This window comes from Lathyrus oleraceus, chromosome 6 (assembly GCF_024323335.1).
Source record: "Lathyrus oleraceus cultivar Zhongwan6 chromosome 6, CAAS_Psat_ZW6_1.0, whole genome shotgun sequence".
Taxonomy (NCBI): domain Eukaryota; kingdom Viridiplantae; phylum Streptophyta; class Magnoliopsida; order Fabales; family Fabaceae; genus Lathyrus; species Lathyrus oleraceus.
This window is the reverse complement of record NC_066584.1, coordinates 503,536,035-503,548,263: the sequence shown is the minus strand read 5'-3', so window position 1 is coordinate 503,548,263 and position 12,229 is coordinate 503,536,035. Positions and strand designations below refer to the sequence as shown.

The following is a 12,229-nucleotide window of genomic DNA, read 5'->3' as shown; positions in this document are numbered from 1 at the left end:
ATATACTTTTTATAGTAGTGAAATGCTAAGGTTTCATACACGTGAAGCATGTGAACCCTCACTATCAATGAGGGTAGGTAATTTCGAACTCTTATATATCATATACATCGTCTAGATCAATAAGACGATCCATCGCACAACAAGTTGCATCCGACGTGGAAAATTTAAACCACTCCCACTATATAAGAGAGGAAACGAGCCATTTTCAAGCAACTCAAATCCTTCTCCATTTATCATCACTTCTCACACTCTCACTGACTTGGGTGTTGAAGTGCTAACCTTGTAGGTACAACCCCACACCACCGTCTAGAAGTCAATTGCATATTTTCTTGTATAAACTCCTTAATCGACACCACAAAAGTCTAAGATAGCCATGATCGACAAGTAACTCTGATAATTCCTCTTCATGGAAGGCCTTGGTCTGGTTGGCCAAATAAGAACAATCTTCCCCGGAGAAAGAAACACAAACCCCCTATCTACAGTGGGTTAAGGCGCGCTAGAAGCACAAGACGTAACTTGGTTGAGGAAGAAGTCAATCCTCCTATAGAACCTGATCTCCTATAGCCGTTCTATTTTGGGTTTGGAAGAGATGAAAGAAGAGTTCCAAGGTTGACACACCCCATTCATATTCATAACAATATTGAAAAGCCTTGACAAGTTCCCAACTCATCTGGTTCAGTTGGAAATGTTCAATTAGTAAATGATCCATGAGACTAATCTTAAAGTCGTGGAATAGAAGACTGCGACGCATGAAGGAGAATAAGAAATCATGGAAGGGAATGACACATCTGTTGTATTCGCTACATAACCCTTTGGCTTCATCTGGTGGAAACACCCCCAGTCGGATGAAGGACCGCCCTCAGTAAAAGTGCGGTCCAAGTTGCCATCGCGAGCGTAACATAGTTGGTGCAGTCTCCATATCAAGAAACTATGCGAATAATGTGAAGTAAACATACAAGTTCAAACACTCGTATCAAAGGGTGTTAAAGGAAAGGTTAAAAGTTATAGGTGAAGTGATGAAGAAGAAGATTTTGAACTCTCCAAATGACAAAAGTTTAGAAAGTGGTAAGTTAGAAAACTCTTATAGGTTTTCCTACTACAGAGAACCTCATGATCTTATACAATAAAGTAAGATTTGCGCTACCAACGATCCAGACCTCCTTGAAGATTGCTCCAGAACTTGAGTATCCTAAGATAATAGAGTCATCATTAATGAAAAAGTCGGGGACACGCATTAAGAGCTTATCGTGAAGTAACATTTAACGTAAGGAATGCATTTAGTATGCCTATTCCCAACACCAGTGACGTCCCACCAAGACTCTTCATTTGCTTCAAATGATAGTCGTTCTAAGAGTGCATCCAACAAAACCCTCGCCATACAACAATAATAAGGGCTTGTGGGGAAACTGTTTGGGGTCCCGCATAAGACCCAATTCGGGAAGCCCATTGGTGAATGCTAAGAATACACACACGTAGAGCAAGTGAATCCTCACTATCAATGAAGGAGGTAATTACGAATTCTATACATCGTTCTGATCATTCAGACGATCCATTATGCAAGACGCTGCATCCCACCTGGGCAGTTCTAACCCACTGCCACTATATAAGAGAGGAAATACACCATTTTCAAATAATTCAAATCCATCTTCACTTTATATCTCTTCTCATACTCTCGTTGACTTTGACTTTGAATTTCTAATCTTAAAGGTACATCTCTCGCGTCACCATACTACCAAAAAGTCCATTTTTTCGCTTATTTAATCACCTCCACCTAGGGGTGTTCGCGGTGCGGTTTGGGCGGTTTTGGCGATAAAAATCATCCGAACCGCAAGAGAAAAAAGCATGCGGTTTGGTTTGGTTTGGTTGGCTTTTAGAAATAAAACCAAACCAAACCAAACCAAACCAATGCGGTTTGGGTTGGTTCGGTTGGTTCGGTTTTTTATAATATTTTTATTGTGCCATACATACACCTATAGAGAACAACATAACTTTGTATTTAGTCATTCATACATGACTAAATAACATCAAAACTCATCATATTTAGACAAAAATGTTTCATTCAATATACAAAAATTAGATTAGACAAAAGTGGAATAAAAAACATATATAAATAGTATCATAAAATAATATCGAAGACATTATAATAAAACATAAAAAACATATGAGATGAGAGATTAGAGAAGATGAAAAAAAGAACATAACAGATGCGAGATTGAGAAGAAAGGTGCGATAAAAATATAATTAAAAGAGAAAATAGTAACATAAAAGATGGAAAAAAAAGAACATAAGAGATGACTTATTAGAGTAGAATAGGTGAAACCTACATGGAAAAGAAGACGAGAAGAATGTGTGATACTACTATGAGACATTTAAGAAGATTGAAATTGAAACCCTAAGTGTGATTAAGAGAAAATTGTTTGTAATTGTAAGGTTAAGGCATACTATGTTTGATGTTTTGGTTGGATGTGGGATAAGTAAAATTTGGGTTGTAACATAATGCGGTTTGGTTTGGTTTAGTTCGGTTTGCAAAATACAAACCGCAAACCAAACCAAACCGTGCGGTTTTATTAAAAAATGACCCAAACTAATCCGAACCAAATGCGGTTTTTTGCGGTTTCGGTTTGGTTTGGTTTGGTTTGCGGTTTTCTATTGGGTTGGTATGGTTTTGAACACCCCTACCTCCACCGTTTCATCAATAATTACATGAACATAAATAATTATAAAATAAATCTATAAAAAATAAAAACTTATACAAATTAATTACTACTGCTATTTTTCTTTATACTTGTAAATTTTACTAAAAGCTCTTATGAGTATTATTAAAAGAAATTATGACTCTTTTTAATAAATAAAGTTATTTTTAATAATAAATAATTGTATTAAAATTAATGTCTTTTTATTTTTCAATACATAATTTTTTTATTTTTCAATTGTGTTTTCTGGTTAATATTATGTATAAATTATATCAAAAATATTATATTTCAATTCACATATATAACGGTGGAAAAATATTATTACTGTCAGTTTTTAAATTAATAGTATAACACGTCTAAGTAAAGAATTGTTTAAACTCTTTAAAAATATCATTGTAAGTTAGAAAATAAAAAGATATTATAAAAAAAAAGGTTCTCTAATTTCAATATTCACATTCATAGAAGAATTTGAGTCTCTCTTCGGTTCTCTTTCTTTCTCTGCCAAAAAACATACACTAACCTCTGTTACGGTTAATCAAGCCGTTAGATTCGTTGAGGTTATGGCGTTTTGGCACCGATTCCGTAACTCTAACCTCAAAACCTTATACTCCCAATTTCACACATGTTACACTCATCATCTTCCCCATTCTCCTCTCTCCAATTCCACCCCCAAAACTACCCCTATTCCGCATCCCCTTTTCCATCACAAACCCTCATTTGTTTTCAATAGCGTCAGGTTTTTCGCTGTCCCCGTTCAGGTAAGTTTGCAAATTGAACTAATAGGTTGTAATTGTATGGTGATTTGTGATTGTCAATTGTGTTAAATAATGGATTCGGTATCATGATTTTTTGGGATTTTATTTCAGTTTCAGGTTAAGCCTAAGAATGAGGATGATGATGACTCAGATGGACCACGGTTGAATGATCAAATCAAAGCTAAATTTGTCAGACTTGTGATGGATGATGGTAATCCTATATCATAATAGTACATACTAGTGAATATTTGGGGGAATCGCCGTGTGTCACCATGATTTTGACAAAAGCTACGCTTTGAAGCTTCAAGAAAATCATGGCAAACTTGTTGTGATTTTAGACATGCATTTAAATTAACATTGGTTTTATTGCTTGCTTTTGCTATATTTTATCATGATTGGCCCTCATTGTAATTGTTTCTTAGCTCTCTACTGTTGCTATCTTCATTTTAGTATACGTTTGGTTCACGTTTGGATGTGTAGAATTTATTTTGACATGTTTGGTTGCTCTCGAGTAGAATTGATTATGCTTTTCAGAATTGATTCTACTTGAAGCTAGGAGTTGTAGCTTTTGAGTCTAAACATGATTTTTACACATGTTCGACTCACTTTTGAGGAATTTAGACAAACATAAATCACTTTACCTTCAACTCACTTTTAATTAGAATCAATTCACTCAAAATCAATTTTCTTCACTGCAGAACCACGCAGAACCAAACACACGCTTAGACTCTTTATGTGCTTAAACCTAAGAATGCTATAATGGAAAATTGCTAGAAGTCAAAGCTACCGAGATATTTTCATAATAATGAATAATGATACTACATTTTCTCAGCATTATAAAATAGATTTTCTCTCCTTTAGATTAAGTCAGATAACTAAAGTCAACATCGATATAGTCCGGCGCTTTTCTTACCCTAGGTAACTTAAAGCTACGTAAAAAAATAAACTCATAATAAAGGGTTGAAGTCCATGGAGCTATGGAGAATGGTGATGCGGCACTTAGAACTATTTTGATTGATTCATGGACTTGGAAGATTGAACTTGTGTGTTATGAAGTTTTGATTGAGCTTTGAATTTCCCATTAATTGCACAATTTTATGCAGGACATTCAGTAGTTTCAAGGGTTGAAGCATTGGAACGTGCCAAGAAGCTTAAATTTGATTTAGTTGAGGTAAATAGAAGTTTTTACTTCTTTTTACATGTTAACTGAGATTTTATAGAGATACCTGTAAATTAGGGGTTCTATACTTCTATTTTTCTGCATTACTGAATTACCCAAATCTGATATATTATGCTTCAAACCTTTTAAGTTCTACTAACCTTAAGTTGGGTTAAATACTTAAGTCCGTGTATTTAACATTATTCGTAACAATTTTCATTACCACTACAACATATCCCTAATATTGGGGGTATGTTAAGAATTGTAGTTGGCTATACGCTGTTGCATTGCATCATATCCGTCTATAACTTCTGAAGCATTAGAATCTGTTTCCCATAGGTCGTGACATTTATTTTGAGAGTACTTCCTCATGTTACAGGTTGATAAAAATGCTAAGCCACCTGTTTGTAAAATCATGGACTTCCACAAGGAAATGTACAAGAAAAAAGAAAATGACAAGGAACGTGCTAAAAGCAAGGTGCGATTTGCTATGTTTAATGCAGTTATTTTCAAGTTTTGTTGTGAAGTTTCTTTAACTGCTTTTGATTTTAAATCAATGTTCGTAGTCTTTATCCCGGCCATTTTGATTCCACAGTGCTAATATATACTTGAACATACGAATCTTTGTTAACAAATCACTTGTACAACACATGCTTTTAGCTTGTTAGAATGCATGGTTCATATTGCTTGCTAAATTAATATACCGAATGATAACATGATGTTTTCTCATTATTCCAAAAACATTATGGTGCTGCAAGCTTTCTTATAGCAAGGACAGTTTAATAATGAAACGGTAGGAATTAGAAGCTAGGAAGTGAAGCTTTGCACTTTCCTGATACTACAACAGGAACCAATGTTGCACGTGCATGGAAAGTTCTTGGTGTTCCATTGTTCGTATCCTCCATTTTCTTTGACAAATAAAAGTTAAAATGTATTTAATAGTTTATCTCTGGGTGTTTTAAATTTTAGTTAACTGTAGTAACTCTGCTGTTATGGCATGTCTTGGGAGTTGTCAAAGAGAAATATTTATTCTTTAGACGTAGTGTTCTTAATAATTTTTTCTGACAAATGCAGTCTGAGATGACAATGCGAAAGGAATGTAAGGAAGTACGATTTTCTGAAAAAACCGTAAGTTCTCTTTCTCTAAATCCTCTTATTTTTGCATATTCCCTAAAAGGAATGTAGTTTTATTTATATTAGGTTTACAATTGTTGTTTTTTTGCTAAGCTTTCCTAGCCATATTTTAGAGTCTATGTATGTTTCGGAACAACTTTGTGAGATTAGTCTGTGCAAGTAAACCAGGATGCATGTTTTCACCACTGTTGAATTTGAACGTTTACTAGAGATATAGCCTAAGAAATCCTTATAAGGCTTGAGTAAATTTACAGTGAAGAATCCTCGCCTAAAGAGTTGAGTTAGCCACAGTCTAAGTTTTAAGTTGGTATCATATATATACACCCCTCTGAAGCACATACACCTCTGAGATTTAGCATTTCACCGTCTTTAACCGTGTTTGACACCCATACAACACGTGTCCAGTTGCTCATACAAGTGTCCGATTCCTCATGCAAGTGTCCCTAAAAAATATGTTTGCTTTGACACACCTTAGACACTTTTTGGACACACTTGTCAGACACTTATATGGGGGGTTAAAGATGCGTTGAAGCAGTGATGATCAATAAAGGAGTTAAAGATATTAAACTTGCTCTAGGATTGAATAAGGTCTTATTCGAAGAACCACCTTAGGATGCTGAAGCTTTCCTCCTTAGTATATAGGCTGCCACCAGTTATTGTGCATGTTTAGCTTCTCTGTACTCACATCCAAGTCTAGCCTAAGGCTATTAAATATTAATGCCTGTATTAAAGATGGGAGACAGCAGTGCAGTTTGAATCTAACAAATGGTCTAGTTTCTGTATCGGGAGAAATGTAACATTCATTGTACCATCTCTTTGATTTTTGTTTCTGTATTTTGAGTGGTTGCCGTATTTTATTTCCCAAACCTGGAGAAGGAAGTTTTGATGTATTAATTTTTCTGCTATTCATGTTTTCAGGAATCAAAAGACCTTAAGATGAAAGCAGACATGGTTCGAAAGTTAATGGAGAAAGGTTATCGGGTGAAGGTACTCTCACTTTCCATATATGGCATTTGCTGCTGTTTAAAAGCATCTTTAGTTTTTGTTCATCATCAGCAACCAAGTTGACTTGATTTGAAATCGAAGCCCCCTTTTTACCTTCCTGCATTGGACTATTTCCTCCCTTCACTGTCTCTGCCACAGATTTTTGCTGCATATTATGCATTACCGTGTCACATTCTGTATATAATATTGTAAGATCTTTATCTTGTAACAACATAAGTCATATTCATCGGTCGCATCATATAATTTGGTGCGTTGCTAGTCAAGGAATCATGGTTCCTCTTTTTACTACTTTAAACAGGTCAAGGCAACAGGCAACGCGGATCAGGCCATGTTAGACTCAATATCCCGTCTTTCGGCTCTGGTATGATGGTTTCTGGTTTGTTCTGTGATTTTCTATCCGAACTATTTTTTACAAATCTTTTTTCCCATTCCCATTTCTTTATATCCTTCCGTTCTACATTCATAAAGTTCTTTGCAGATAGAAGATGTCTGTATTGTGGAAAGTGGGCCACATTTGACAAAAAAAGAAGCTTATATGATAGTCAGACATCTGAAATATGGACCGGCTAAGAAAGGTGTGAAAAAATCTCAAGATGCCGTACATACGGATGTGAAAGCCGAGGAGGGTGATGTGGAACCATTAACTGCCAGTTCTAGTGATTCTATTGACCATAAGAATCAGAGTTCTCCTGAATATCAGTTTGAAACACAAGAGGCATTGATTTCTCATGGTAACAAGCAATTTCCATTCTCGGCTGATAGATCAGATAAAAGTGTCAACGACAGGAATGATTCAGTTTCTCCACCCGTACTAGAAAATAGATATAAAAAAGCTAATCATCGTGGCGAGAACAAGGTTCAACCAAATGCGCAGGTGCCTCCTGCTGTGACTGAAAATAGGTACAGAAAAGCTGAGCCAAGAAATAGGTCCCAACAAACAACACCGAACACAAATCCAGTGACAAGAGACACAAACAGGTGGACACCCTCGAATTCAAATCACCCTCCTGGATCAAGAAGCCCGATGCCTTCCCGTGACAGTACCCACCCGAATCCTAGAGGTCCGAATACAAAAAGTCCCGGCTACGGTCTTTTTAGTAGAGATACATAGAAACATAGAAGGTAACTCTCAGTATTCAGCTTGGTAACTCTCAATAGAGAATGATTCTTTCAGCTGGTATGAAAGTGGAGCTAGATTAGAGTGGCAAATAAGTATATTACAAGGACAAATTTGGTCCCATTAAACACACTATTCAATTAAGAAACATGGATTGATGATGAAGCAGTGAATCAGTTACTCCTCAGTCCTGCAAATGTATTTTAATCTATGAAAATGTTTTGTTTATTTAGCTTAGTTTACTAGCGATTTTGCAAAATTTAATTTTGGATGGAAGTACACAAATTTGTATTTTTTTCTTTCTATATTCATTTTGTTAGACTGTTGAGAAGGGGTGTTTTTACTACCCCTCTAGAGAAAAAATTATGTATGCTGTGATAAGTGTTTTCCCAAGTTGTTTCCAACCCAGAAAGATATAGCATTAGTGTCATCTTTGTATTAGATATTATCACAATAACTAATAATTGGTGGCGAAGTTCATTGCCATATTTTTCCTTTTGGTTCTTCTATTTTTTTAAATGAAATTTAAGTTCCTCTATTTTAGAACAATTTATTTAGTCTCACAATTTCAAGTTTTTTTAAGTTTTGGTTTATTGTTTTTTAGGTCGGTTTTTCTTTTAAAATTACAAAATAATTATTTATATTTAAAAAAATATATATTATTTTATATAAAATAATATTTTTTAATTAAAAAAAAACAACGATCACCATATTTGTCATTGATGTATAATATATTGTAAATGTCAAATATGTGTCTAGATAGCATTGATAAAATACAGTATGTACATCAAATTTGTCCACCAAAATTATGTGCACTCAGCAAAAATTGACTCAAAAATAGATTAATTGACCAGATATTGTTTTTATAAAAAGAGAAACAAAACTTTATTTAAAAAAAAAGATAAATAAAAAATATATTTAATTTTTTTTTTCTAACACCATTCTTAAGTTGCAACTAACTTTGAGAGTGTGCAATATACAAACAGAACCTCCAATTTTTAAAGTGATGAAATAAAATGTCATAATAGATGTGTTAATATTTAACTATAATACTGTTTTGTTAATATTTAACTATAATTAACTTATATAGAACTTTCAAAAACTTTAGCTATATATATTTTATATAGTTTCAATGTTGAGATGAATTCTAATGAATATACATATATTATTAATTATATGAATCATTTTCTTTTGGAACAACGGTGGGCAGCCAATCATTTTCTCTAATATTCACATTTTTTCTTCGATTTTTAGTTTTTTTCTTAAAATTCTTTTAGTCTTTGAGGGGGTTTGTGATTGAGTTGACGCAGGTGAGACTTCAAAGACTTAAAAGAATTTCAAAACAAAGCAAATTTGTTTAAAATACTTTTTAAAAACTAATAGTTTTTATTGAATAGATCAAATTTATAAATTTTCATAAAAAATTTTTAAGTATTTGATATCTTTCAAGAAAGTTCGATTAAAAAATGTTGAGGATTGAAGGAGTTGTGACCCTTCAAACTTTGACTTCAAATGTTAACTTTTTGATCAAATCTCTTGGAATAAACTTGTGTACTTGAACTTTTCTTGCATTTAAAGATACATGGATGATCATATGAACTCAAAATAAGGTGAATATCTTTTGATTAAATTTCTCAAAGTTTGAGGTAACTTGTTAAAGAATGCATGGAAATAAACACATGAACCTTTGATTTTTATTGAGAAATAAGCAACAAAACTTTGAGATACTCTTGATCAAAATGAGATTGAAATGTGCTTGATAACCTTAAAGATCATGTTTTGAGAGATAAGCCCTTTGAGAATCAATGGTTGAACACACTTTGACTTGAGGAATAAAAAAACCCTAGCTGAGGAACTATGTTTGATGCTCGTATTGAAAAGTCCTACCTTGCACAATAAACTTAAAGAAACTAAGACATATTTTTGCTATTTTGATTAGTGGTTAGATAAGCAGTGAACATATAAGTTGTAAGACCCCAATTTTGACCCCAAGATCCCTCATGCAATTCCATCATAAGCATTAGCATTGGGATCATACCTTGGCATCCTCCTTACCCCTCCTTCATTGGGTTTGTTTTAGGAGAGATCACCAAGCACTTTGTGATTATATCATACTTTATTTTATCATTTCACTAACCAAAATATCAAAAATATGTCTTTGCATTTGCCTAACTCTTTTGTAGGAAGGGCATGATTTCCATTGATCTATCAAGTTCATATTTAGGGTTTGAGACCCTCATGAACAAAGAGCACAACCAATAATTGATCCAAGAATGGTTATGAGCATCATATATGAGTCCCAATGTTCTCTACATGTTATATTGATCAAGCTTTCTTCAAGAGTTTGAGGGTGATTTGCCTTGGAAACCCTAGTTTGACTGGGTATCTTGAGTAACTTCTCCAATAAGCTATCTCACTAATTGATCAAATTTTTCAAGGGGGCACTTCAAAATTCATCATCTTATACATATATGATCTACCATGAGCCAAGAAAGTCAAGAGAATTGGAAGTTAGCAAGTTGGTTGATGGTGGTTGGCTAGATGGATTCATCTGATCAAAACTGGGTCTCCCTAGACCCTATCTCCTACAATTTTCACCATATTAAAATGATTTCAAGAGAAAACTTACTCTAAATGACATTCCAAACAACTTTCATGTTGAGACCTAGAGCTAGTTTTGCTTGGAAAAACATTTTCTATGTTGAAGCATTATAGGCCATTTTGTCTAAATCCTAATTTGAAAGTCAACTTTCCAAGGCCATAACTTGCTCAATTTTTATGATATGAAAGATTTCCAAGTTTTACAATCAAATTAAGTGTGTCTACTTTAACTTTTATGTTTGGAGTGGGAGCCAATTCAACTTTTTTGAGCATGTGATATGAGGTTACATTATAGGTCACTTTTGACCTATACCATTGATCAAGGGATTTTTCCAAACTTCAAAAATACATAACTCTATCATTTCAAATCCAAATGACATGAAATTTGTGACCATTTTTAAGGTCTTTGAAATAGCTACAATGTTTATGAAGACATTTTTCTTATTTTAAGCTCATATAAAAAGTTAAGTAAGGTGGAATATTGAGACATATGGCTTGACACATAGAAAAAATTTGATATGTCAAAAAATTTCAAACTTCCACCTCAAATTCCTTCAAGTTACAAGATCCAAATGGAAAAGTGTTGAACATGAAAGTTATTCCTCTTGATCTCACCATTCCAAAGAGCCCAAATTCATTCATTTTGGACAAGGAATGCATAGGCTGCGCATGGCATGAACATGGTGTCATCACTTGGCAAGGATCAAACTTCAAGGTTCTTTATAAAAGCTTCATAGTTCCTGTTGGATGCTTCTTGATTGAACTTCATTGCTTTAAAGTTTCTTTGAGTCATATTCATGAATTAGTACACTCTCTTATAAAGGAGATGACTTCCACCCCATAGTGTATGTTTTGGAGTAAGGATTTGTTTTTTGAAAATTCTAGCATAATTAACCTTTTTTGCTTATTTTTGGTACACATTTTCCATTTGCACGACCTTCATCACATAAATCACATCTTAACACTTAGACTTGACTAAATTTTGCTATTCAAATAACCTTTTACTCTTCCGATTAAAGTGAAACCAAATAATCTAAGTTTTATTTAGCTATCAGTCACTCCATCATATTGTCCCTTTAAGATGGTACAATCTCCCTAATTACCTTACCACTATTCAAATGATAGTCATAGGTCTATATAGTCGTTTGATCACTACTACTAGTATCTATAGTAGGAACGTCCACCTCAAAATTGAGTTTTATCCACCATAGTTTCTAAAATCTCAATCCCTAAGTCTTTAATCTTCTTCCCATGTTGGGAATCATATAAATTAATACATACGTGGTTGATGAACTTTGAGCTCATAACCTTTCCTACTTCTTAGAAAACCATTAAAGACATACTTTACAAATTTACCATCAGGATGAATTGACTTGATTTAATCAATAAGCAGAGTTTTTTGACGATATTTAAAATAGAGCATGTTACAATTTTCCTACTATAAAGATCTATAAGTGTTTGGTAGTCTATTCTTGTAAATGAATATTAACCGATCAGGTAAGATGTTTTGGCATCAACCTTACCCTAGAAACTCCATGATAACTCAGTGGTCAAATTCATTTTTATCCCTTTTCTTCTACAAAACTCATTAAAGTACTATAAAATAACCTTTACACATCCAACATGCCTTGACCTCAAATCATATGGCTTGTTATTTTCATGAAAGTCTTCACTGACTGATGATGAATGAACAACATCATTGAAACCTTCAAAAATATACAAGTCACACATTTTAGATCCTTTATCTATTATTGCTTCACCATAT

General features: G+C 33.7%; 1 protein-coding gene across 1 annotated transcript; it reads left to right on the top strand.

The window, feature by feature from the left end:
• Nucleotides 1-3,113: 3,113 nt before the first annotated feature.
• LOC127092810 (translation initiation factor IF3-1, mitochondrial) lies at nucleotides 3,114-8,349 on the top strand. Its single transcript, XM_051031703.1, has 8 exons — nucleotides 3,114-3,451; nucleotides 3,560-3,659; nucleotides 4,552-4,619; nucleotides 4,987-5,085; nucleotides 5,682-5,735; nucleotides 6,660-6,728; nucleotides 7,045-7,107; nucleotides 7,225-8,349. The coding sequence occupies exons 1-8, from the start codon at nucleotides 3,254-3,256 to the stop codon at nucleotides 7,855-7,857; spliced, it is 1,284 nt and encodes a 427-aa protein (XP_050887660.1). The 5' UTR covers nucleotides 3,114-3,253; the 3' UTR covers nucleotides 7,858-8,349.
• The last annotated feature ends 3,880 nt before the right edge of the window (nucleotides 8,350-12,229 follow it).

Coding starts and splice junctions, on each gene's coding strand:
- LOC127092810 (XM_051031703.1), top strand. CDS start 3,254: ATGGCGTTTTGGCACCGATTCCGTAACTCTAACCTCAAAACCTTATAC. Junction 3,660..4,551: donor CAGACTTGTGATGGATGATG/GTAATCCTATAT, acceptor AATTTTATGCAG/GACATTCAGTAGTTTCAAGG. Junction 5,086..5,681: donor AGGAACGTGCTAAAAGCAAG/GTGCGATTTGCT, acceptor TGACAAATGCAG/TCTGAGATGACAATGCGAAA.